This window comes from Ascaphus truei, chromosome 20 (assembly GCF_040206685.1).
Source record: "Ascaphus truei isolate aAscTru1 chromosome 20, aAscTru1.hap1, whole genome shotgun sequence".
Lineage (NCBI taxonomy): Eukaryota > Metazoa > Chordata > Amphibia > Anura > Ascaphidae > Ascaphus > Ascaphus truei.
In genome coordinates this window covers 31,977,491-32,005,249 of record NC_134502.1, presented here as the reverse complement: position 1 = coordinate 32,005,249, position 27,759 = coordinate 31,977,491, and the positions used below count along the sequence as shown (strand labels likewise).

The window sequence follows — 27,759 nt, the reverse complement described above, 5'->3', positions numbered from 1 at the left end:
CAGATACCTCCCCTCTGGGTCTCGGGTTATATTGGTAAGGGCAAATGTGACACTATTCTTTATTAAGATGGCTACTCCTCTTCTTTTAACTGGGGAGGAGGCGTAAAAGGCCTGGGGAAAGGTCTGTTTGAATGTGTTTGGTGGATCATTAGTGTTGAAATGGGTCTCTTGTAAGCAGATAATGTCGCTCTGGAGTTTTTTGAGTTCTTGGAGCGCTAACCTACGTTTTTTAGTTGAGTTAAGACCCTTTACATTGAGGGACGTGATTTTAATTGTTGACATTATGGGGGGGGGGGGGGTGTTTCCAGGTGTACAAAGCCTGGGCCCCGTTTTTATCCCACGACGGGGGTTGGTGTGCTTATTACTGGGAGGGGGGTTGGTGAATTCGCCACCTGTTTCGTGGGTCCTTTTGATGGGGAGAGTTCGGGGGGAGGGAGGGGAGGGCGGGAGCTTGGGAGTATGTGACTTTTCCCTATACACCGCCATTGTTCGTGGCCCCACATTATACAGATTGTTAGGTTATCATTTTAGACAAGCTGGTTCATGACAGAGGGAAATTCCAATCACATGTTATCTTAGTATTCTTCCTGTGAAGCTGAGGGTTTTCACAGATAACTTTAAAGAGAGCAGTTCCCTTTCTAGCTTGTCAGTCAGGAGAGCTGGGGAGGAAGAGGGGGGGGGGAAGTGGGAGAAGAAGGGGGGGGAGGGGTCTTGGGGGTTAGCGACTGTTCTCTATGCAGTATCATTAGTCAAGTCACAGCAGTATATGGGTTGATATGATGCATTTTTAGTATTCTGGAAGCCAGAGGGTCACGTGTAGTATGACTTAGCTCAGATAGTGCCAACTCGCCCTCTTTCCTAAGCACGACAAGATCTGTTTCATTCTTAGTTTTATTGAGGGAAAACAGGATAAGGTACAGTCTCTTGTGTAGAGGTGTAGGTGTCTCTGTGTGTGCTCAGTATTCAAGGGAGGTGAAAAGATACTTCTTCATCACCACTACAGGGATTACAGAGAGGTACTCACAAGTCCAGGAAAAATGGTGGAAAGGAAAAAGCAGTGTATGCTGGGTGGTAAAATAATCTGGGGACAGACCATCTGTGGGCAGAACAGAGGGGGAGACAGCAGGCTAACCCATTTGAGAGAAAGGCTGGGGCTGCCATGGAAACTCACAGGAGTGCCTGGGGAAGCTACAACATGTATCAAAAATGTAGCATCTTTAATGCAACAAACTGCTGGGAAGAGGGGAACTGGCTCTGTTTTTGTGTGCAGAATCTAACACATGCAGCTTGTTCTAATAAGCTGACAAACAGGGCTGCAATAAAAGGGGGGTTAAAACAAAAGTGGAGACAGGGGTATTCCTGTTCCATGACACTCCCTGTCTGGTATCTGTAGATACCACTATATGGCAAGCTATGTGGAACATATGTGCAATACATACAACATAACGATATACTGCAAAGGTCCCTATTTCATAGCAATGTGATACCGGCCGGTACCACTGGCATCAAAGTCCTTTGGCCAGGCCTTCCAGTAAGGAAAGCCAGGTGGGTGCGCAGCTCTTGGTTAGCTTGATGCACCACAATGTCTCTTAAAAGTCCACGGCACTGGTAACCAGTTTTTCCCCATCACAGTCCGATTTGGGCATTAGAAGAATAGTCTCTGTAATGGGTCTTAGGAAGGTTTTAACGATTCCATTCTGGGCCACTCGTACTTCCACTTTGCGAACCCTTTCGTCTTCGCTTGGGATAGTTCTGATTATAAGTCCCATGGGCCATTCATTTCTTGCCACCTGTTTATCTTTCAACAAGACCACATCCCCCACTTGGATATCTGGTTTTACTGTTTGCCATTTATGGCGTTCTTGGAGTGTCACCAGATACTCGCGTCTCCAGCGATCCCAAAATGTGTTGGCCAAGTACTGCACCTGTCTCCACTGTCGTTTGAACATATCCTTAGAATGGAAGCCGTCGACTGGGGTGGGGATGTTCCCTACTTTCTGGGTCAGCAGCATTGCTGGTGTCAAAACGCTTGGCGATTCTGGATCTGTTGACACTGGGATTAAGGGCCTAGCATTGACTATTGCTGATATTTCGGCCATGAATGTGGTTAGCACTTCATGAGTGAGTCGAGTCAGATCGGTTTTTAGCATTATAGAATCCAAGATACGCCGAACCACTCCGATCATGCGTTCCCATGCTCCGCCCATGTGAGAAGAGTGAGGAGGGTTGAATGTCCACGTGCACTCTTGATCGCGCAGGTATCGTTGGATACTACTGTATTGTCTCTATTGTCCTTAGTGTTCATTTGTAATTCCTTGCATGCTCCAACGAAATTGGTGCCACAATCGGAGCGTATTTGTTTAACTGGTCCTCTGACTGCAAAGAACCTTCTGAGGGCATTTATGAAGCTTGAAGCATCCATAGATTCTATAACCTCGATGTGTATCGCTCGCGTACTCATGCAGGTGAAGAGTACCGCCCATCGTTTGCTGTTTGCTAGTCCGCCTCTAGTTCTACGCGAGATGACCATCCAGGGTCCAAATACATCAAGTCCTACATAGGTAAAGGGGGGTTCTGTGTTAAGTTTGTCGACCGGTAGATCCGCCATCCTTTGGTCTTGGCTTTTGCCTCTCAGCATTCGGCACCTAACACATTTGTGGAGATTTACTGGCCACACAACTTTTCATGCCAACGACACAAATGCCCGCCGCCCTAATAGCGCCTTCGGTGAAGTGTCGTCCCTGGTGCATGACTTGTTCGTGGTTGTAGCGCACCAACAAAGTGGCAATGTGATGCCGGCCAGGGATGATAAGAGGGTTGCTTTCCTCCCTGCTCAGTTGGGACTTATTGAGGCGGCCTCCTACTCTCATGAGGCCGTCGTTGTCGATGAAGGGATTCAACTTCCAAAGTGGACTGTTTTTGTGAAAACTCTTCTTTCCGCGAATGCAATTGATCTCTTCCGCATACGTTTCTCTTTGAACATGACTGAGAACAGTTTCCTTAGCCTTTGTAATTTCCTCTATGGTGCGCAGCTCTTTGCAGATGTGCCAGCCGTGGCAGCCGGTAGTTTTACCATCTGGTGTCTGGCGGAAGGAGGAGGCTATATGTCTGAGATGGGCTACTGCTCGCAGAAGGGCCGTCCACTTTGAGAAGCATTGGAATCGATGTGATCCGAATGCGTTTTTGTGCGATACATTGGTGAGTACCACGGATACTTGTGGGGGCCTTATCTCCGTATCCTTTTCGGGATCTACGAGTTCAAAATCGCCAACTGGGGTTGGTAGCGTTTCCGCAGGCTGCGCAAGAAACGTTGGTCCTGTGAGACACAACGTATTCTGCAGTTGAGATGCGGGTACTGATCTGGTGGCATGATCTGCGGGATTTTGATCTGTGGGCACGTGGTGCCATTGTTCTGGTTGGGTTGATTTCCTGATTCTTTCTACACGGTTAGCTACGTATACGTGGAATCTCCTCTTCTTGTTGTATATGTATCCCAGCACCACCTTGCTATCTGTGTAGAGTTTGACGGCATCTGGTGTGCTGTCCATCTCATTCTCGATAAGCTCCGCCAGTTCTACTGCTAACACTGCACCACACAGCTCGAGTCTGGGTATAGTATGGTCGGGTTGTGGCGCCAGCTTAGCTTTGCCAAGGATGAACCTGATGTGGCAACTTCCATCCACGTCCGTGGTTCTTATGTAGGCCACCGCCGCTATAGCTTTGGTGGAGGCATCTGAGAACACGCAAAGCTCTTTGCAGTGTGCGGCGGTGAGAGATATAGGTGAATAGGGGCGTGGGATTTGAAGTTGCTCGAGGGCCTTCAAGGAGTGCTTCCACGTTTCCCACTCTCTCCGTTTTTCTGGAGGTAGTGGGGTGTCCCATTCCTGTTTTTCGAAGGACATTTCTCTGAGGAGAGACTTCCCTTGTATAGTGACAGGAGCCACGAATCCTAGCGGGTCGTAGAGACTGTTAACGGTGGACAGGACTCCGCGACGTGTGAAGGGTTTTTCTTCTATGGCTACCTGGAATGTAAAGGTGTCTGTTTTAAGATTCCAGCTTATCCCCAGGCTCCGCTGTATGGGAGGCGTATCGGTTCCCAGATCCAAATTCTTTAGATCGTTTGCTTGATCATCTGCGTGGAACGCCTTCATCACTGTGGCACTGTTGGAAGCTATTTTGTGCAATCTTAGGTTGGCCTTGGCTAACATCTTTTGTGTCCTCTTGAGTAGATCTATGGCTTCTTCTTCGGTGGGAACTGATTTTAACACGTCATCCACGTAGAAGTCTCTTTCGACGAAGCTCCTGGCGTCTCTCCCGAACTCTGCTTCCCCGTCTTTGGCCGTTCTTCTGAGGCCGTAGGCAGCCACCGCAGGTGATGGGCTGTTCCCGAAGACATGTACTTTCATGCGGTACTCTGTGATTTCATTATCTATGTCGTCATCTTGGAACCACAGGAATCTTAGGTAATTACGGTTGTCTTCTCGCACAAGGAAGCAGTGGAACATCTGTTGGATGTCTGCGGTTACGGCGATAGGTTCCTTGCGGAAGCGGATCAGCACTCCCAGAAGACTGTTTGTCAGATCCGGCCCGGTGAGGAGAACATCGTTTAGGGAGACTCCCTGATGCTGAGCACTGGAGTCGAATACCACTCGAATTTGGCCAGGTTTTTGGGGGTGGTAGACGCCAAACGACGGGAGGTACCAGCATTCTTCGCCTTCTTTCAGCGGGGGCACCGACTCTGCATGGCCACTGTGGAATATTTCTTGCATGAAGGCCACGAAGTGTTCCTTGGTCTCCGGTTTCCTTTGTAGGTTATGGCGGAGTGAAGCGAGCCTAGACATGGCGTGGTCTCTGTTGTTTGGGAGGTGTCTTCTTGGCGAGCGGAAAGGTAGTGGGGCCACCCAACTGCCTAATTCGTCCTTGAAGAGCTCCTTATCCATTAACCTCAAGAATTCTTTGTCTTCCATTGATGGCGCCTGTTTGTCGTCGTCCTTTGTTGTCTGGAACACTGTACTTCCTAGGTCGTTGGAGTGTTTTCCTGCCACAGGCGCGTCTCCATAGTTTCTTTTTGTCTTGAGCTTCTCGTGGACCTGAAAGTGGTTCGGACAAGGTTTGAAGTGGGATATACGACCGTTCTCCAACAAGTTCGTTCGTAGGGCACCTACGTTGTCGGATCCTCGTATCCTGTCTATGTATACTTCTCCCACTACCACCCATCCTAGATCGAGCCTTTGAGCGCTTGGGCCGTTGTGGTCCCCATTTCGCTATTCGCGGATCTTGTGTGCTCTCATGATGTCTTTGCCAAGTAGCAGCAGGATCTGGGCGTCTTCGTCTAATGGTGGGATATGATCGGCAATGGCTTTTAGATGGGGATGGTGTCACACCACGTCTGGTGTGGGGATCTCACTCCTATCTTCCGCCATGTGGTTGCACTCGATGAGTGTGGGAAGAGGCATGCTCACTTTGCCGTCTATTGAGCATATGGTGTAGCCATTCACTCTTCTCCCTGTAGTCTCCATTCGCCCTGCGCACGTTCTGAGAGTGTAAGGAGGAGTACTGTCTTGTATGTTGAACATATCGAAGAATTCTGACCTGACCAGCGATCGGTTGCTCTGGTCGTCGATGATTGCATACATCCTTTTGGCTCTTTGGGGTTTTCCCTCTGGGTGCACTGCTACCAGACATATTTTAGAGCAAGATCTACCGTCGTTTCCTTCTCCACATACCTCTGTGCATTTGGATGCTTCCGACGTCGTGGGGGGTGTGTCTCCCACTTCTTCCTCCCCACCCTGCTTTGTCGGAGGGTTAGGGGCTTTGCTTGCTTTGGGCTTCATAGTCTCTGGGTGTAAAGCGGCTATGTGCCTGTCACTATCGCACTCTGTGCATTTCATAGCTTCTTTGCAGTCCTTGAATAAATGAGTTGTGGAAGCACAACATTTGAAACAGGCTCCCCATTCCCTGAGTAGGTTCTTTCGCTCCTCTATGGGTTTCATCCTGAATCCGAAGCACTTGTTAAGTGGATGCGGCTTTTTGTGGATAGGGCATTCTTTGTTAAGGTCCCTTGGTTTTTTGTCCCTGTTGGCCGTCTGGCTGGGACTCGCGTGGGTCGTAGGGGGCACGTCCGTCCTGTGGACCGAGATGGGTGTTCTGGAGTCCTTGTACCTTGCTGTTGACCTTTCGTTCCTCGGGTGGCTGGCGCTGGATGTGGTTTGCGCCCCTAAGATGAAGCTGGGCTCGTTCCTTGTCTTTGCTGCTTCGCGAATGAAGCTCAAGAAAACTGAGAATGGGGGGTAGACAACCGAGTTCTGCCATGCTGTAGGTGTGTGTAGGCCTTTTGCCAGTGTGTGTGGCGTGCAGTCTTTTACCTTGTCAGCGATGGGCGTCTGTCTCAGATGATGCCGAGCGGTGTCCTGCAGCGTGCAGTGTTGGGGTAGCTGTACTTACAGGTGTCCGTTGGCTCTGACGCGTGTCCTGGCGGGTGTCCGATGGCGTGGCCCTTGATGGCGCTGGCCGTGGGAACGTGCGCAGGGGTAGGTCGGAAGGTGGCTCCTCACTGTGGGGCTGAGCAGCGGGTGGACTCAGACAGAGAAAAAGGCAGTTAGGAATTGTGAGAGAAGCACTTTTGTTGCAAGGCTGCTGTGCAGTTTGAGCTACTGGTTGTCTGTGAAAGCTGCAGACTGTGTGCAGTTGCAGAGGCTGCTCTGTGTAGTCATGGAGTCTGGAGTAGCAGCTCCTGTAAGTGTCTGTAAGGCACAGATATCTTTTCACTATTCTGGAAGCCAGAGGGTCACGTGTAGTATGATTTAGCTCAGATAGTGCCAACTCGCCATCTTTTCTAAGCACGACAAGATTTGTTTCTTTTCTTAGTTTTATTGAGGGAAAACAGGATAAGGTACAGTCTCTTGTGTAGAGGTGTAGGTGTCTCTGTGTGTGCTCAGTATTCAAGGGAGGTGAAAAGATACTTCTTCATCACCATTACAGGGATTACAGAGAGGTACTCACAAGTCCAGGAAAAATGGTGGAAAGGAAAAAGCAGTGTATGCTGGGTGGTAAAATAGTCTGGGGACAGACCATCTGTGGGCAGAACAGAGGGGGAGACAGCAGGCTAACCCATTTGAGAGAAAGGCTGGGGCTGCCATGGCAACTCACAGGAGTGCCTGGGGAAGCTGCAACATGTATAAAAAATGTAGCATCTTTAATGCAACAAACTGCTGGGAAGAGGGGAACTGGCACTGTGTTTGTGAGCAGAATCTAACACATGCAGCTTGTTCTAATAAGCTGACAAACAGGGCTGCAATAAAAGGGGGTTAAAACAAAAGTGGAGACAGGGGTATTCCTGTTCCATGACGTTTAGATAGACATGTTTTCAACAGTGGGAAATTCCCGTTGTGCATTCTTTTAGTATACCTGTAACAGGGGACTTATCCCTATTCAGGTAATGTGCCTCTAATCCAGCAGTGTGGTGGTTAACTGCTCTTAGTTAATTAACCTTAAAACACCTGCCTGATTAGATGGCTTAGAAAACCTGTCTTGTGAAACAGGAAGGGAGAACTCTGTAGCTCTGACTGAGAGCTGACCCTTGGAGCTGACCAGTCTTGAACTCTGCACAGCAGACCTGATTTCAAGACCCAGGGAAAAACTTCTAAACCTGTATGCTGACCAACCCTGAAGGGAGCTGAAGCAGGGACAGTGAAGATTTTTCCCTCCAAACCACAAGGACCAAATAAGACTTCTAAAACCTGGATGCTAATATTTTCTATGCACGCATGGGTGCGGATCCAGGAGAGCAGAGAAGCTTACAACCAGATAAGACTTTTATTCTTAAGAGACTGTTTATATCTGCTTATTTTCATGCTATGTTTGGGGCTGGAAAGAAATGCTTGACTGGGGAGATGTGAATTGATTGCAGTGTTTTCACTAGAAATACTCCCAAGTGAATGGAAGCTTTGTCCCCCCCCCCCCCCCTGTGTTTGGATGTTTTCCTGATAAAAAGGAAAAGGCAAAATAAAGCCTTATTATAATTTCACATTATAAAGACTCAAAGTGTGTACCTCTGTGAACGTCCGTCCACATATGGTGTCAGAAGTGGGATAAGAGGTGTCTTTGTAGTTAAAAAGGACCGGAGTTTTTATGTGAAATTTTTTTGTTATGCTTTTTGGCCTCCAAACAAATCTGAGAAACTTAAAAAAAACCTCCATACAGACCAGAATTAAAGGGACACACCACTGCATTGAAACTTACAAAAACACAGATGGACTCTTTTGCCCAATCCCAAGAGGAGAGAGACTGCTGAAGCAGCTAAAACATTATTTGCCTATCACAAAGCGTAATACGGTCATTGAAATAGGGGTTTTGCCTTCCAGCCATAGTCAGGGTTCAATAAGTGAGTCAGCCCTTAAAGGGGATAGGTGTTTGTTATTTTGAAAAGTTTAGCTGAAGCAGTGAAAACAGATGGTGACCCACGAGGGGTACTGATTTTGCAAATAAAGGTTGCCACACCGCATAGGACTACCAGCTGTGAATGGAGTATATGCAGAAAAGTGTGAAAATTGATACAAGACTGTGCTGAAGCAGGGGAATTTTTAGCAAACAAGTGCTGAGTGTAAAATTGCCCTATAAAGAAAAGGTTTTTCAAAGCCAATTGCTGAGTGTTGAGTCCACTGCCAAGAATGTTTTTTTTCTGCAAGTAAAAAAGTATGCCTATTATCTTGGGAGCAAAACAGACACCCAAAGTGTGACGTGTGAATGCCATAATACCCAAAGATGAGACTGAAAATTACTGAACTCAGGCAGAAAACCAAATTCTGTTGCTGAAGCGGAGGAATTGCACCGAGCAAATAAATGGTGTATAGCAAATAGATTTTATTTTTAACCTAGCAACTGCACAATCTTGTATACCTGATAAAAGAAAATGCATGCACAGTACTGCTGATATTGAAAAAAAAATTTACCCAAGAAAGAAAAGTCTACGGAGATCCTTGTGAGACCTGCGACCTCTACACGCAGGATATGCCCACCTGTCGGACTACCACAATTGGGGGTTCTAGCAAATGCAGTGGCAACAGCTGCAATAGCGCCTCCTGAAGTCAGGAAGAAAATTACACCTGATAGCCTAAAAATGGAGGACAAGATGCAGCGTTCCTGTAATGAACCCTACCCCACGGAAGAGTGGCCCTTCCAGTCCAATAAAGAGGAAGACATCTCTTACAGGGAACCTGAACCGAGTCACACCCACAAAACACCCCAAGAATGGTGGGGGTGCCTGAACTCGGCAAGAACAGAAAAGACCGCTCCCTTTGATGACGAATATGATCAGCAGGAGACAGAGCGGGAGCAGCAGATCACCGAATATTTCTGTCAGCTAAAGCAGCTGCAAGAGAAGCCGGGTGGATCCAGTGACGCTGCTAAAACTTAAAATGAAGATGGAGACCCCAGTAACCCTGAAGGGACGGTGTCATCCAAATCAAAAAGGCGGAAAAAGAAAAGTGGTTCTTCACTTACCGTGGAAGTAACAGACACGTCCACAGATCCTGTGGAGGAAAAGGGGGACCGAGTTGCCCTGCAGCCTAGAGAAAATGGAGAATTCGTCCCACGGTTAACCGAATATCCAGAGGGCCCAAGGCAGAAGTCGTGTACCCCAAAGAAGTGTCTGTCCGGTGCCAACAGTGAGGAACCCTCAACCAACCATCCCAGGGAAGTGGAGCCAGAACCAATGAGTGACGATCCCTTGACCAGCCCTAAAGACGCCCTGAAAATTGCCAGGCATGACTGTGATCTGCTCTGTGAAGAATTGGAAAGGGAAAAAAATAATAATGCTGAGCTACAGAAGACTGTGCTCGCAATTTACTCTGCGGCCAAGACCGAATTGGAGGATCTCAAGACTGAGCTAGATACTGCAAAGGCTACTATTTCCGCCATGGATGAAAAGCAGAGCCAATCTGATAAAATGGAGGCTACGCTAAAGCGGAAGTATGAGGAGGCACTGAAGCAGATGACAGTCTTCCAGCAAGAGGTTCACACTCTGCGCATAGAGTTGAATGCCTCACAACAGGAGGTCAACAGTGTCCGGATAGAAGTGGACGTATCTCAGAAAGAGGTTCAGACACTCCGCAGAGCACTGGATGCCTCACATCATGAGACCAACAGCTGCCGCACAGACCTTGAAGTTTCCAGAAAGGAACTACACAGTCTCACTGGGGAGCTGGACATTGCTAAAGAAACTATTGGTAATCTTGATACAGATCTTAAAGTCTCTCAGAAGGAGCTTCAGACCCTCAACCTAGAGAAGGAAGTCTCCCGCCAGGAGATGGTCATTCTCAAACAGATGTGTATAAATGGAAGGAGGACTGCAAAGAAGCCCTGAAGAATACAGAGACTGAAAAAGGAGAAAATTCAAGATTAAAAAGAGAAAACTTAAAACTGAAAGAAGAACATTTTCAGTTAACAGAAGAAGTCAAGGAAAAGTTTGACGCAGAGCACCGACTGCAGAACCAACTGCAAGGTCTGCGTACACACCTCCAGTATGCTGAGGAGAAGCAGCAAACGCTGCCGGAAGAAAAGCTGCAGGCTGCTAAAGAGGTACAAGCGCTGCAGGAACGTCTGAATACCCAGTACGTCCCCACAGAGCAGTATGAGGAGCTAAAGGCCACGCTGCATGTCTTCAGAGCATCGTTGGAAGTGGAGCTTCGATACCAGGTGACTCTGTATGAGAGGGAGCGTGAGAAGGCTCAGAAACTGGAGCAAGAGCTGGAGAGACAGAGAGACTGTTCCATTCCCTTGAGTCAGTACACCAAGGAGAAAACAGACGCAGCGGCAACCTTGACGACAAAAATTACAGAGCTCCAGAATATGAAGGAGACTCTGATACAGATTCCTCCAATACGGAAAAAGGTATTGGCTCTGCCCAAGCACCAGTATCCCACAGTAACTAATGCCCGCAAGGACAAGGGTACAGTGAGAGTTGGGGACTCCATGCAACTTCAAAACAAAATTACGAAGTTTGAGCCACCTAAGAAAGCACTAGCCAAACCTACAGCTGCCCAACAGGCAACAAACAGAGGTAGGAGTGCAGAATCAAAACCAGAAGAGTCCTTAGCTGAGGAAGCTGAAAAAATAGGACATTCTCTGGAAAAGGAGGTGGAAGTGCAACTCGGTCCCAAAGAAGCTGAACTGGCAACTCCGTGGTGTGGAGAAACTGCAGAAAGACCGCTTAAAGAGCAGAAAACTCTAAGGGCTAGTCCTAACGGCCCTACAACTGTTGCCATACACTTTGTCTACAAAAAGAGGAGTGCCCGATGCAACAGAAATCTCATGTCCGCGCACGAGATAAAAAGACTTTACTTGGGAAAAGTCCTCCTCGAGCGACTGAGGAGTGCTGATCTCAAGCACCTTCGGGAGGAGACAAAGTTAAACTGGCGAAAGGGCTGCAATCCCAGCAGGACTGAGGGTTCTCCTCCTCCATCCACTCTCATTCAAGTCACAGAGATATCTAGAATGAGAGTGGAAGGATGGGCTTTAGCCGTGGCAAGCCCGAGCTTCCCACAAACAGGGGAGGTATGTAACAGGGGACTTATCCCTATTCAGGTAATATGCCTCTAATCCAGCAGTGTGGTGGTTAACTGCTCTTAGTTAATTAACCTTAAAACACCTGCCTGATTAGATGGCTTAGAAAACCTGTCTTGTGAAACAGGAAGGGAGTACTCTGTAGCTCTGACTGAGAGCTGACCCTTGGAGCTGACCAGTCTTGAACTCTGCACAGCAGACCTGATTTCAAGACCCAGGGAAAAACTTCTAAACCTGTATGCTGACCAACCCTGAAGGGAGCTGAAGCAGGGACAGTGAAGATTTTTCCCTCCAAACCACAAGGACCAAATAAGACTTCTAAAACCTGGATGCTAATATTTTCTATGCACGCATGGGTGCGGATCCAGGAGAGAGAAGCTTACAACCAGATAAGACTTTTATTCTTAAGAGACTGTTTATATCTGCTTATTTTCATGCTATGTTTGGGGCTGGAAAGAAATGCTTGACTGGGGAGATGTGAATTGATTGCAGTGTTTTCACTAGAAATACTCCCAAGTGAATGGAAGCTTTGTCCCCCCCCCCCCCCCTGTGTTTGGATGTTTTCCTGATAAAAAGGAAAAGGCAAAATAAAGCCTTATTATAATTTCACATTATAAAGACTCAAAGTGTGTACCTCTGTGAACGTCCGTCCACATATGGTGTCAGAAGTGGGATAAGAGGTGTCTTTGTAGTTAAAAAGGACCGGAGTTTTTATGTGAAATTTTTTTGTTATGCTTTTTGGCCTCCAAACAAATCTGAGAAACTTAAAAAAAACCTCCATACAGACCAGAATTAAAGGGACACACCACTGCATTGAAACTTACAAAAACACAGATGGACTCTTTTGCCCAATCCCAAGAGGAGAGAGACTGCTGAAGCAGCTAAAACATTATTTGCCTATCACAAAGCGTAATACGGTCATTGAAATAGGGGTTTTGCCTTCCAGCCATAGTCAGGGTTCAATAAGTGAGTCAGCCCTTAAAGGGGATAGGTGTTTGTTATTTTGAAAAGTTTAGCTGAAGCAGTGAAAACAGATGGTGACCCACGAGGGGTACTGATTTTGCAAATAAAGGTTGCCACACCGCATAGGACTACCAGCTGTGAATGGAGTATATGCAGAAAAGTGTGAAAATTGATACAAGACTGTGCTGAAGCAGGGGAATTTTTAGCAAACAAGTGCTGAGTGTAAAATTGCCCTATAAAGAAAAGGTTTTTCAAAGCCAATTGCTGAGTGTTGAGTCCACTGCCAAGAATGTTTTTTTTCTGCAAGTAAAAAAGTATGCCTATTATCTTGGGAGCAAAACAGACACCCAAAGTGTGACGTGTGAATGCCATAATACCCAAAGATGAGACTGAAAATTACTGAACTCAGGCAGAAAACCAAATTCTGTTGCTGAAGCGGAGGAATTGCACCGAGCAAATAAATGGTGTATAGCAAATAGATTTTATTTTTAACCTAGCAACTGCACAATCTTGTATACCTGATAAAAGAAAATGCATGCACAGTACTGCTGATATTGAAAAAAAAATTTACCCAAGAAAGAAAAGTCTACGGAGATCCTTGTGAGACCTGCGACCTCTACACGCAGGATATGCCCACCTGTCGGACTACCACAATTGGGGGTTCTAGCAAATGCAGTGGCAACAGCTGCAATAGCGCCTCCTGAGGTCAGGAAGAAAATTACACCTGATAGCCTAAAAATGGAGGACAAGATGCAGCGTTCCTGTAATGAACCCTACCCCACGGAAGAGTGGCCCTTCCAGTCCAATAAAGAGGAAGACATCTCTTACAGGGAACCTGAACCGAGTCACACCCACAAAGCACCCCAAGAATGGTGGGGGTGCCTGAACTCGGCAAGAACAGAAAAGACCGCTCCCTTTGATGACGAATATGATCAGCAGGAGACAGAGCGGGAGCAGCAGATCACCGAATATTTCTGTCAGCTAAAGCAGCTGCAAGAGAAGCCGGGTGGATCCAGTGACGCTGCTAAAACTTAAAATGAAGATGGAGACCCCAGTAACCCTGAAGGGACGGTGTCATCCAAATCAAAAAGGCGGAAAAAGAAACGTGGTTCTTCACTTACCGTGGAAGTAACAGACACGTCCACAGATCCTGTGGAGGAAAAGGGGGACCGAGTTGCCCTGCAGCCTAGAGAAAATGGAGAATTCGTCCCACGGTTAACCGAATATCCAGAGGGCCCAAGGCAGAAGTCGTGTACCCCAAAGAAGTGTCTGTCCGGTGCCAACAGTGAGGAACCCTCAACCAACCATCCCAGGGAAGTGGAGCCAGAACCAATGAGTGACGATCCCTTGACCAGCCCTAAAGACGCCCTGAAAATTGCCAGGCATGACTGTGATCTGCTCTGTGAAGAATTGGAAAGGGAAAAAAATAATAATGCTGAGCTACAGAAGACTGTGCTCGCAATTTACTCTGCGGCCAAGACCGAATTGGAGGATCTCAAGACTGAGCTAGATACTGCAAAGGCTACTATTTCCGCCATGGATGAAAAGCAGAGCCAATCTGATAAAATGGAGGCTACGCTAAAGCGGAAGTATGAGGAGGCACTGAAGCAGATGACAGTCTTCCAGCAAGAGGTTCACACTCTGCGCATAGAGTTGAATGCCTCACAACAGGAGGTCAACAGTGTCCGGATAGAAGTGGACGTATCTCAGAAAGAGGTTCAGACACTCCGCAGAGCACTGGATGCCTCACATCATGAGACCAACAGCTGCCGCACAGACCTTGAAGTTTCCAGAAAGGAACTACACAGTCTCACTGGGGAGCTGGACATTGCTAAAGAAACTATTGGTAATCTTGATACAGATCTTAAAGTCTCTCAGAAGGAGCTTCAGACCCTCAACCTAGAGAAGGAAGTCTCCCGCCAGGAGATGGTCATTCTCAAACAGATGTGTATAAATGGAAGGAGGACTGCAAAGAAGCCCTGAAGAATACAGAGACTGAAAAAGGAGAAAATTCAAGATTAAAAAGAGAAAACTTAAAACTGAAAGAAGAACATTTTCAGTTAACAGAAGAAGTCAAGGAAAAGTTTGACGCAGAGCACCGACTGCAGAACCAACTGCAAGGTCTGCGTACACACCTCCAGTATGCTGAGGAGAAGCAGCAAACGCTGCCGGAAGAAAAGCTGCAGGCTGCTAAAGAGGTACAAGCGCTGCAGGAACGTCTGAATACCCAGTACGTCCCCACAGAGCAGTATGAGGAGCTAAAGGCCACGCTGCATGTCTTCAGAGCATCGTTGGAAGTGGAGCTTCGATACCAGGTGACTCTGTATGAGAGGGAGCGTGAGAAGGCTCAGAAACTGGAGCAAGAGCTGGAGAGACAGAGAGACTGTTCCATTCCCTTGAGTCAGTACACCAAGGAGAAAACAGACGCAGCGGCAACCTTGACGACAAAAATTACAGAGCTCCAGAATATGAAGGAGACTCTGATACAGATTCCTCCAATACGGAAAAAGGTATTGGCTCTGCCCAAGCACCAGTATCCCACAGTAACTAATGCCCGCAAGGACAAGGGTACAGTGAGAGTTGGGGACTCCATGCAACTTCAAAACAAAATTACGAAGTTTGAGCCACCTAAGAAAGCACTAGCCAAACCTACAGCTGCCCAACAGGCAACAAACAGAGGTAGGAGTGCAGAATCAAAACCAGAAGAGTCCTTAGCTGAGGAAGCTGAAAAAATAGGACATTCTCTGGAAAAGGAGGTGGAAGTGCAACTCGGTCCCAAAGAAGCTGAACTGGCAACTCCGTGGTGTGGAGAAACTGCAGAAAGACCGCTTAAAGAGCAGAAAACTCTAAGGGCTAGTCCTAACGGCCCTACAACTGTTGCCATACACTTTGTCTACAAAAAGAGGAGTGCCCGATGCAACAGAAATCTCATGTCCGCGCACGAGATAAAAAGACTTTACTTGGGAAAAGTCCTCCTCGAGCGACTGAGGAGTGCTGATCTCAAGCACCTTCGGGAGGAGACAAAGTTAAACTGGCGAAAGGGCTGCAATCCCAGCAGGACTGAGGGTTCTCCTCCTCCATCCACTCTCATTCAAGTCACAGAGATATCTAGAATGAGAGTGGAAGGATGGGCTTTAGCCGTGGCAAGCCCGAGCTTCCCACAAACAGGGGAGGTATGTAACAGGGGACTTATCCCTATTCAGGTAATATGCCTCTAATCCAGCAGTGTGGTGGTTAACTGCTCTTAGTTAATTAACCTTAAAACACCTGCCTGATTAGATGGCTTAGAAAACCTGTCTTGTGAAACAGGAAGGGAGTACTCTGTAGCTCTGACTGAGAGCTGACCCTTGGAGCTGACCAGTCTTGAACTCTGCACAGCAGACCTGATTTCAAGACCCAGGGAAAAACTTCTAAACCTGTATGCTGACCAACCCTGAAGGGAGCTGAAGCAGGGACAGTGAAGATTTTTCCCTCCAAACCACAAGGACCAAATAAGACTTCTAAAACCTGGATGCTAATATTTTCTATGCACGCATGGGTGCGGATCCAGGAGAGAGAAGCTTACAACCAGATAAGACTTTTATTCTTAAGAGACTGTTTATATCTGCTTATTTTCATGCTATGTTTGGGGCTGGGAAGAAATGCTTGACTGGGGAGATGTGAATTGATTGCAGTGTTTTCACTAGAAATACTCCCAAGTGAATGGAAGCTTTGTCCCCCCCCCCCCCCCCCTGTGTTTGGATGTTTTCCTGATAAAAAGGAAAAGGCAAAATAAAGCCTTATTATAATTTCACATTATAAAGACTCAAAGTGTGTACCTCTTTGAACGTCCGTCCACAATACCCCTTTTGCATGTTATGGGAATTCACCATTAGCTTTAAGGGAACCAATTCTCTTTATATTTAGCCAGTCTGGGGGAACCAGGGGGATGGGGGGGGGGGGGAGGGAGGGGGTAGTTGAGTTGCATCTCTTTCAAAACACAGCCATAATTCACAAGTTATAAGCAAGTGTTTGGGCTGATTTGCGATGTTGTGCCAACAGTTACACGACACTTGTTAACCCTTGCTGTTCTTATTCATTATACACATTTTGAATTGTTGTGGGCCTTTGCCGTCCGTTATTGATCATTAGCATACTTTTTCATTCTATTTAGTCAGGGAGGAGGGGGGGGGGGGGGAGAGGGGAGGCAGGTATATATGGAGGCATTTGTATGTGCACATTACATTATTTGCAGATGTCTATGCCTGGCAGTTCACAGTCCCACAAGGGGATTATTGAGTTCTTGCCTTGGATTAGAGCGTCTTCAACATATCGGGGACACCAGCTGTGTCGGGGAGGGGGTGGGGAGGATTAGTGGTACATCTTCTATGCCTTAAGGGATGGCTGGGGTAGTGGTGGTGGGGGGGGGGGGGAGAGGTAGGGTGAGGTGGATGCTTTCATACAACCTGTCCTTTGGAGATTGTAGCCAGGGGGGGGGGGCATTCCGTTGTCCAAATGGGGACGGGGGGGGGGGGGGGCAGCGTCCCTGCCAGTGCGGGTGTCCTGGTGTCGAGGTCCCTTCCCTCAAGGAAGTATTGGCTGGAGGGGGAAAAAATAGGAGGTGGTCGCCTCCTTTCGGAGTTGTTTCGCCGTTTTGCAGTTGCAGGTTTTGTAATCCTGTTCACGGTGCGAGATCCTCGGAGCTGGTGGCGTAGGAGGTTTCAGTCTTTGGTGCCTCTCGGGATGGTCCAGTCAGCGGGCAGATCCAACGCGTTGTTTCATCGGTGGCAGGGTTGGTCGGCTCTTGCAGACTGTTCTCTGTCGGACTGTGCTGGGGAACATTGCGGCTCGACCCGTGGCAGTAGAGGTGAGGCGGATGGAGGGGGGCGAGGGCAATGGGGGGTGAGGGGAAGAAGGGGGGAGGGGGCATGGGGGAGACTTGGGGGGGGGGTAGGGAGGGGGGGTGGAGGGAGGGGGAACTTGGGTTCTAGGGGGGGGGGGAATTTCATGGAGCTTTTGTTTTGAGGTCAGTTAATGGGGTGTTGCACGAGGGAGGTAGTCTGAGCGGGGCGAGAGTTCGGTTTGGGGGGGGGGGGGGGGGAGGTTTTGCTGGGGTGTGGTGATCAGCTGTCTCGGTCTTGATTCGCCGGCCTTGTTGTTCACTGGGTTTTTTGGCTTGCGATTCTTTCTGATGCTCTCGGTGTTTCGGCCGGATCCACTCGCGTTGTTCTGGGGGGGCTTCTCTCTCTCTCCTCATCACTCCGGGTGGGGACGCCAATCCCTTTGAGGAATTCTTTGATTTCTTCAGGGTCGGTGATGGTGTAGAATCGCCCGTTCCTCGGTACAATGAGTTTAAAGGGGAAGCCCCAGCGGTAGGGGATTCCGTGGTCCCTGAGAAGGGTTGTGAGAGGCTTCATCCCTTGCCTCTTCAGGACTGTTGACCTGGATAGGTCATTAAATATTTGAATTGTACAGTCCTCCATTTTAACGCTCCCTTCCCTTCTCGCCGCTGCAGAGATCTTCTCGTTCGCTGTGTACGTGTGGAACTTCATTATTATGTCTCTTGGGCGGTTAGGGTCTGGCGATTTGGGGCCAAGGGCTCTGTGAGCCCTATCGAGCAGGAGCTCATGCTCAGTGAGGTCGGGGACCAGCTTTAGGAAGATCTTCTTAAGGTAGGACGGCAGAGATTCCGGCGGGACCGCCTCAGGTATTCCCCTGAATCGCAGATTCTGCCTGCGGTCTCTATTTTCGTGGTCTTCTATTGTGTTTTTCAGCGCGGCAATCTCGTGTCCCATTCTCGTTAAGTCATCCTCTAAGCTGGAGTGTGTGTCTGCAATTGTTGTGATTTGCGCCTCCACTGCGTCTGTTCGTGCGCTCAATTTGCTAATATCCGCCCTAATGTCTCTTAGTACTTTTTCGAGGTCTTGTAGAAATCCTCATTTTGAGAAGCAGGGCTTCGAAATCGCCTTACATTCCCTAATATAAATCCATTTACTCTAACTATCAGTAATGGCCATTGTTTTACCTATTTAGACAATACCCCCCCTCCCCCCCGTACTATCCCCCTGATAGAAATCCTTTATCTCTCCCCCCTATTAGACATCTCACTTATCCTCCCCTATCATAACCCCAAATTATTCCCTCTATTAATCATCCCACTTATTCTACCCTATAAAAAATCCTCTTTAGTCTCCCACGTTATATCCCCTTTATACTTCCCCTATTAGATATCCCCCTTACTCCCCCTATTAGATATCCTCCTTACTCCCGTTATTAGATATCCCCCTAACTCCCCTATTAAATATCCTCCTTACTCCCCCTATTAGATATCCCCCTTACTCCCCTATTAGATATCCCCCTTACTCCCCCTATTAGATATCCCCCTTACACCCCTATTAGAATCACCCTTACTCCCCTATTAGAATCCCCCTCACTCTCCTATTAGATATCCCCCTTACTCCCCCTATGAGATATCCCCCTTACTCCCCCTATTAGAATCCCCCTTACTCCCCTATTAGAATCCCCCTTACTCCCCCTATTAGAATTCCTTTTACTCCCCCTATTAGAATCCCCCTTACTCTCCCTATTAGAATCCCCTTACTCCCCTATTAGAATCCCCTTACTCCCCCTATTAGAATCTCCCTTACTCCCAAATTAGAATTCCTTTTACTCCCCCTATTAGATATCCCCTTACTCCCCCTATTAGAATCCCCCTTACTCCCCCTATTAGAAATCCCCTTACTCCCCCTATTAGGAATCCCCTTTGCTTTCCCATTATCCCCTAAATCCCAAACCTCACTATAAGATCCCCCAGTTGGTCCGAGTTTCTGGCCCAGATATGGGGGGCCAATATCTCAATTATTGACATCCGATGCCCCAAAACAGGGCCTGTAAATCGGGAAGAAGCGGGTCCCTGAGTCAGAAATCAAAGCAGTCTAAGAATTGCCCCATAACTCCTTTCTGCCCCCACTGCTGCCTTCTTACCCCATTTAGGTCTGTTCCCTAATGAGAAGTGTTACCTGTAACCCCATAAAGTGCCCCCTGGTTCTAATATCCCACAATTAGGATTAATCTCAGAAGCAACATAGGTAAATTATATGGTCAGGTCAGTGACGTGTTTAATGGGTTAAAGGGTCAGTACCACGTAGGGGCAAAGTGACCTAGTGACAGGGACGTGTTTAAAGGGTTAAAGGGTCAGTCCCACGTAGGGGCAAAGTGACCTAATAACAGGGATTAATGGGTTAAAGGGTCAGTCCCATGTAGGGGCAAAGTGACCTAATGACAGGGACGTGTTTAATGGGTTAAAGGGTCAGTCCCACCTAGGAGCAAAGTGACCTAATGACAGGGACGTGTTTAATGGGTTAAAGGGTCAGTCCCATGTAGGAGCAAAGTGACCTAATGACAGGGACGTGTTTAAAGGGTTAGAGGGTCAGTCCCACCTAGGATCAAAGTGACCTAATGAAAGGGACGTGTTTAATGGGTTAAAGGGTCAGTCCCACGTAGGGGCAAAGTGACCTAATGACAAGGACGTGTTTAATGGGTTAAAGGGTCAGTCCCACGTAGGAGCAAAGTGACCTACTGACAGGGACGTGTTTAATGGGTTAAAGGTTCAGTCCCACGTAGGAGCAAAGTGACCTAATGACAGGGACGTGTTTAATGGGTTAGAAGGTCAGTCCCACTTAGGGGCAAAGTGACCTAATGACAGGGACGTGTTTAATTGGTTAGAGGGTCAGTCCCACTTATGTACAAAGTGACCTAATGACAGGGACTTTTTTAATGGGTTAAAGGGTCAGTCCCACGTAGGAGCAAAGTGACCTAATGACAGGGACGTGTTTAATGGGTTAAAGGGTCAGTCCCACCTAGGAGCAAAGTGACCTAATGACCGGGATGTGTTTAATGGGTTAAAGGGTCAGTCCCACGTAGGGGCAAAGTGACCTAATAACAGGGATTAATGGGTTAAAGGGTCAGTCCCATGTAGGGGCAAAGTGACCTAATGACAGGGACGTGTTTAATGGGTTAAAGGGTCAGTCCCACCTAGGAGCAAAGTGACCTAATGACAGGGACGTGTTTAATGGGTTAAAGGGTCAGTCCCACCTAGGAGCAAAGTGACCTATTGACCGGGATGTGTTTAATGGGTTAAAGGGTCAGTCCCACGTAGGGGCAAAGTGACCTAATAACAGGGATTAATGGGTTAAAGGGTCAGTCCCACGTAGGGGCAAAGTGACCTAATAACAGGGATTAATGGGTTAAAGGGTCAGTCCCATGTAGGAGCAAAGTGACCTAATGACAGGGACGTGTTTAATGGGTTAAAGGGTCAGTCCCACCTAGCAGCAAAGTGACCTAATGACAGGGACGTGTTTAATGGGTTAAAGGGTCAGTCCCACGTAGGGGCAAAGTGACCTAATGACAGGGACGTGTTTAAAGGGTTAGAGGGTCAGTCCCACCTAGGAGCAAAGTGACCTAATGAAAGGGACGTGTTTAATGGGTTAAAGGGTCAGTCCCAGGTAGGGGCAAAGTGACCTAATGACAAGGACGTGTTTAATGGGTTAAAGGGTCAGTCACACGTAGGGGCAAAGTAACCTAATAACAGGGATTAATGGGTTAAAGAGTCAGTCTCATGTAGGGGCAAAGTGACCTAATGACAGGGACGTGTTTAATGGCTTAAAGGGTCTGTCCCACGTAGGGGCAAAGTGACCTAATGACAGGGATGTGTTTAATGGGTTAAAGGGTCAGTCCCACGTAGGAGCAAAGTGACCTAATGACAGGGACGTGTTTAATGGGTTAAAGGTTCAGTCCCACGTAGGAGCAAAGTGACCTAATGACAGGGACGTGTTTAATGGGTTAGAGGGTCAGTCCCACTTAGGGGCAAAGTGACCTAATGACAGGGACGTGTTTAATTGGTTAGAGGGTCAGTCCCACTTAGGTACAAAGTGACCTAATGACAGGGACTTGTTTAATGGGTTAAAAGGTCAGTCCCACCTAGGAGCAAAGTGACCTAATGACCGGGATGTGTTTAATGGGTTAAAGGGTCAGTCCCACGTAGGAGCAAAATGACCTAATGACAGGGACGTGTTTCATGGGTTGAGGGGTTATGAGTAGTTATATATGAGATGGATACATTGTAACTGATCTTCCTGATACAGGTGGAAGAATTCCAGTGGTTTGGTGATGATACGTCTCTGAACGGGATCCGGCTGCTCTGTGTTAGCAGCAACAGCAATGAGGAATATTACATCCAGTCTACTGAAGGAGCGTAAGTCATTCACAGGACATGCACAGCCACACAGGTCTCTTCTTCACATGTACATAGCTTTCCTAACCTCACAGTTCTCTTCTTCACATGTACATTGCTTTCCTAACCTCACAGGTCTCTTCTTCACATGTACAGAGCTTTCCTAACCTCACAGGTCTCTTCTTCACATGTACAGAGCTTTCCAAATTCTCAGGTCTCTTCTTCACATGTACAGAGCTCGCCAAACCTCACAGGTCTCTTCTTCACATGTGCTGAGTTTGCCAAGCATATATTACGATGACAGGATTTTGGGGTGTATAAAGAGGGGTGTATAAGGGAGTTCCGAGGGCAGCAAAATGTTGGGGTGTATAGGGAGGGAAATTAAGGCAGCTGGGAGGATAGCAAGGTATTCGAATATATAGAGATGGGTATCACCAGGAGATTAAGGGAGGGGGTGATACCACTTTACAGATTAAAAATCCCCTTTCCTCTCACCCTATTAGAGATCCCCTTTCCTCTCACCCTATTAGAGATCCCCTTTACTACCCAGAAGGACGTAGGACAGGGGCGATGCCACTGTATAGATAATTGGTCAGATCTCACCTAAAATCCTGTGCCCGTCCTACAGGTCAGGTCTCCTCTGCAAGAGCACCTAGGAAGTTTCCTGTTCACCACTAACCACGTCCTCCTTCTTCTCTCTCAGGTGGGGTTCATGGACCTCCCCTGTGCGGTGTCGCAACGGCAACCTCATCGCTTTCAACTTGAGAGTAAGTCCACCTCAGGGGGACGGTGACGACACTGCCGCCAACAACATCGTATTTATGTGCTCAGACAAAACGATACTAATGAAACCTGGGCTCTTGTGGGGTTCATTCGGAAGGTCGAGCCAAATCTGCAAAATAGGGATCTGTGGCATCAGCACCAGGGTGGAGGAGTACCAAGGAAAAGGGGATGACACGGCCCTCAATGATGTCAAGTTCACCTGCTGTGAAAACTGAGTCTTCTTTCTTCTCAACTTCCCCATGAAGGGTCTACATTCAATCGGGAAGGTCTTCGGGGGGTGGGGGGAAGGGTTAAGCCAGCGACGTCTCTAAATATATCTGGTGGAGATGGTTGGAGATACAGATCTTTTAGGGCCCAAATTAGTGGGACGTTCGTACTGTTCAATTTGAAATTGTGAAATAAAATTGAATTTTAATGTAAAATAAAATGGAAGTATTTGTATCCATTTAACGCATATTTGCTCCATATAACCGCTCCCTATATCTCCTCCTATTACCCCATATAACCTCTCCCTATATCTCCTCGTATTACCCCATATAACCGTTCCCTATAACTCCTCCTATTACTCCATATAACCTCTCCCAATAACTCCTCCTATTACCCCATATAACCGTTCCCTATAGCTCCTCCTATTACCCCATATAACCCCTTCCTACCACTCCTCCTATTGCCCCTATAACCGCTCTCTATAACTCCTCCTATTGCCCATATAATGCTTCCAATAATACCTCCTATTACCCCATATAACCACTCACTATAACTCCTATTACTCTATATAACCCCTCCCTATAACTCCTCCTTTTACCCTATATAGCCACATATGAAAGAAAGTCATCTCCACATACCAGTTACTTTGTGGACCAGTGTAGCCTGGAGCTCCCGCAGCTCCTTGAGACCCCCCTCCCTTGGAGCAGTGCGGTCGCGGTTGCCGTCGGAGCCAGCGCCGGGCCCGACGGCTACTTCCAAGGGTGGGGGCCGGAGCAGGGAGTCGCGCGCTGTTCCCTGATGCGGCCAGTTGCCGGGGACGCGAGCGGCCCGTTGTTAGGGCCGCGAACGCGTTGCCGAGGTCCCGGCGGCTCGGGGTACAGGGCGCCGCCATTGCGCAACAGCGCGCGCATGCGCAGGGATAGTCAGGCGCCCGGAGAGCCCCAGAGTGATCGCGCATGCGCAGAAAGAACCCCAGAGCCCTTAGGAAGTCGCGCGAGGGCAGGGACTGTTCAGGAGAGGTTGCGGCGGACATTAGGGGTTTGCGCAGGTGCAGGGAAGGTGCGCACGCGGCCCCAATGTATTTGCAGCCTCAACGGGACCACAACTCCCATGAGGCTTAGTGGCAAGCACATCAGGTGCCTCCGTGTGGCCAATGAGGGCCAAGGATTTCTAGAGGAAGAATAAGATAACTTTTGCGCGCTGAGAACATCAGTTGGAGGTGGGGAGCTGTGAGGGAAGGAAGGGTGCAGAGAGCATGTGCAGCTCCTGCACCGAGTAAGGTCCCCCACATCCCAAGTAAGGCCCCAACTCCCCACCAGGTTAGTGGGTAAGTGCTGAGGGACGGCCCAAGATAGGGACGCTGCCCTTAGTGCGTGTGTGTGCTGTCTTGTCAGGGTCACGGCTGGCAGTGCTGTGAGGCCTGACAAGAAGGCATAGTGCTAGTGTGCAGCAAGTTGCTGTACGCGTTCCGAAGGTTGCAGTGCGTAGCTGCTAGTGTTAGTGAGATTTAGGGAAGTGGGGCAGGGTATTACCCCTGTAGGCCCCTAGGAGTTTTCCCCAAAGTCATTACAGGTTGCTGTGCTGTAGGGACGGCCTATAGTACAGTACGTGTCACTTAGTGCTGTAGGGACAGGTCCTATGTTAGGGATCCTGTCACAATAGGGTATCTTAGTTAGGGACACAGCGGACGCTGCGGTTCCTGCTAAGAGGTTCGGACCCAAGTTGGGGTCCGCAGAGACTGTTTCCAGGTCCGGATCGCCCCTGGCGGTCCGCGTGTAAGGAGTCCGGTGTAGGATCAGACGGAACCATCACACGATGGATCCTTTGTGAAGCCAGTTCGAGATCCGAGCGCGGGAGTGCTCGGCAGGTACTATCTAACACACAAGTGCACCAACGGGCCCTTAGTATAAATAGTGACTGCGCAGTCACCCACGTCCTCTCCTAGAGTGCGGGACATTGGGTGGGGATTCTCGGGACACTGGGTGGGATCACCTGGTGTTGGGGAAGCGTCCTGCGCGACGCAGTAAGTGTCTCCTCTAGAGAGGGACACAGGTTATTATGATATTGCCGTGATCTGTTGTCTTGCATGTTCAGTAAAGTCACTAGTTAATATATATATCTGTGTGAGTATTGATTATTGTGATTGTCCTGCAAGGAACCACTCCCCCTCTGGTGGGAGCCATCGCAGGTGGAGGCGCTGCATCGTTGGAAGTGAGTACCCCTAGTATAAATGCCCCAGGTTCCCCGTGGCGGAAGCTCAGCCCTCCTGTGAGCCAACAGGTATAGCACCACACTGAGAAGTAGTCAGATACACCTACCCACCCCAATCTCACTTAGGGGGGCGGGGGGGGGGGAAAGAGGGCTACACCAGCTAGCAGCATGTTGCAGTATTTGGGATATAATCAGCGCGTGAGTATGAATTTGATGGATTGCCCCTTGAGGACGGGACGTATTTTAGCAATATCCCAAACACAAACAAATTAAGTGCAGATGTTTGGAAATGTGGTAAAGATGGTAACGTGGCTCTATACACAGCCTATACCCTATAAACCTCTTCCCTATAACTCCTATTACTCCATATAACCCCTCCCTATATCTCCTCCTATTACCCATATAACTCCTCCTATTACCTCATATAAACGGTCCCTATAACTCCTCATATTACTCCATATAACCCCTAACTATAACTCGTCCTATTACCACATATAACCCCTCCCTATAACTCCTTCTTTTACCCCATATAACCCCTCCCTATACCTCCTCCTATTACCCTATATAACCGCTCCCTATAACTCCTATTACCCTATATAACCCCTCCCTATATCTCCTCACATTAACCCATATACCCGCTCCCTATATCTCCTCACATTAACCCATATAACCGCTCCCAATAACTCCTCCTATTAACCCATATATCCACTCCCTATAACTCCTCCTATTACCCAATATAGCACCTCCCTATAACTCCTCCTATTACCCCATATAACCACTCCCTATAACTACTATTACCCTATATAACCCCTGCCTATATTTCCTCACATTAACCCATATAACCGCTCCCTATAACTCCTCCTTTTACCCCATATAACTGCTCCCTATAATTCCTTATGTTACCCATATAACCGCTCCATATAACTCCTCCTATTACCCAATATAACTCCTCCCTATATCTCCTCACATTAACCCATATAACCGCTCCCTATAACTCCTTCTATTACCCCAAATAACTGCTTCCTATAACTCCTCCTATTACCCCATATAAATGCTCCCTAGAACTCCTTCTATTACCCCATATAACCGCTCCCTATAACTCCTCCAGGATGGGCTGCAGGTGAGCTCCTGCAGGGGAGCCAGGATGGCCTTAGACCCAGGGGTTGGTGGCTGTGAGTTGGAGATGGAAGTAGGAGAGGCCGCAGGCTGCAGCAGTGGTGTAGGCCTTGGTGAGGCTGAATGTAAGTTACAGGAGAGTTTGGAGAGAAAGGAAGGGGCAGAACAGAATCTGCTTAAGAAAGAAGAGAAACAAGCTTTATTGAAGAAGTATAACAGGAAGGTAGAAGAATTGGAAATAGAAAATATTAAATTAAAGAGATGTCGTGGTCGTGAGGTAGACGTGCGCAAGAAGCAAATAAATCATCTGCATGTTGAATTAACCCGGTTGGAGGTTGAGATTGCTAAAATAACAGGGGTTCCAGTCAAACAGAAACGTTCCCTTTTAAAAACTATTGAAATGCTAACCCACAGTGCTGAACAGGGTGCTGAGAAGGGCGCAGAGCGGGGCGCAGAGCAAAATGCTGAGCAGGGTGCAGAGCAAAGTGCAGAACAAGGTGCAGATTCATATTGTGGAAACGGAAGCCAAAATCCCATTAAATGCTCTCAAGAAAAGATAAGTTTGGTGACGCCTACAAGAAGTGGGAGAGAAACCAGATCCCAGAACAAGTCTGCAAAGTCTAAAGATAAAACAGAGAACTTATCCCAGGAAAATTCTGATTCAGATCCTGACAGTTTTATTCCACCAACTGCCAGGAAAACCCCAAAGGGTAAAGCTGCAAAAATAAAAAAAGAAAGCAAAGGACCGGAAGCTAAAGGTTTCCACAGGAGAAGGTAACAGCCCTGTAATAGGGTCCAAAGACTTCAGGGAAGGGGACTAACCTCAGGGTGTATCAGACTGTGAGCAAGGATCTGTTCCAGAGCTTCCAGCATCCCAGGGGTTAATAGCAGAAGCAGCAGAAGATCTGATTAAAAGACCATTGCAGGAAAAGAAAGCAGCAGACACCTGTGATGTTGGGTTATCTCAGACTCCCACGCTGGGAGAAGTTAAAGAAATTACAAAGAAATCTGGAGAGCAGCAAAGCAAGAACCTAGAAACACTGAGAGGAGATCAGCTGGAAATTGAATTTGTACCTGATAGCAGTGAGCCAGAGAACCCATGCTCACCTGAACTTACAGAACCACCCCCCTGCTTATTAGCAGGTCCTGGGATTCAGAACTCTGAGAGAGGAGAACAGCAGGTGGTAATTAGCAGCAATGGAGACAGCATTAACTCTGTAGTGCCTGGGAGTGAAGTTGAGGTTGTAGAGACTGAAAGTGCTGCTTCTATCCAAACAGTTCCTGATGGAGTGGCCCAATCAGAAGATGGGGTAAAGCAAAGTCATGGCATCAAGGTAACCCCAGTTCACACAGCACCCCCTTCAGCCTGGAGTGGGAGATCCTTTGTGAGTGCTGTGACCAGAAATGCACAACCTTTAAAAAGGAGGAACGTGGTAAAGTTGAGATATAAGGGTGCAGAGGAGATGAAGCCTGATAGGATTTTGTAGGAAAACATCTATTGAAAGAATCTTTGGGCTTCAGTGCAGATGACAGTTACGCACTTATCCATGTTCCAGGTTCATGCGAATACGATGTCAGCTTTAAGAGACCGCAGGCTCTGGACTACTTTTGGACAAAATATGAGAGTCTTAAAAATTCAGAATTATGGAAGTCCTTTGCTGCTATTCCTGTCTCCAAACCGGATACAAAGTCGGTAACAATTCTCT

At 47.9% G+C, this 27,759-nt stretch overlaps 3 protein-coding genes across 3 annotated transcripts in view; all 3 read left to right on the top strand.

Annotated features, from left to right (window-relative positions):
* Positions 1 to 27,759, top strand: part of LOC142470867 (vitelline membrane outer layer protein 1 homolog) — a 230,000-nt gene that overhangs the window by 76,917 nt on the left and 125,324 nt on the right. The window lies entirely within an intron of this gene.
* Positions 1 to 27,759, top strand: part of LOC142470864 (vitelline membrane outer layer protein 1-like) — a 112,784-nt gene that overhangs the window by 41,712 nt on the left and 43,313 nt on the right. The window lies entirely within an intron of this gene.
* The window catches only part of LOC142471433 (uncharacterized), a 62,088-nt gene that overhangs the window by 5,013 nt on the left and 29,316 nt on the right, over positions 1 to 27,759 (top strand). Inside the window, exons 2-4 of the mRNA XM_075578237.1 lie at positions 21,648 to 21,757; positions 22,440 to 22,732; positions 27,610 to 27,742. Coding sequence (XP_075434352.1) covers positions 21,648 to 21,757; positions 22,440 to 22,732; positions 27,610 to 27,742 — 536 coding nt within the window. The remainder of the gene's footprint in view (positions 1 to 21,647; positions 21,758 to 22,439; positions 22,733 to 27,609; positions 27,743 to 27,759) is intronic.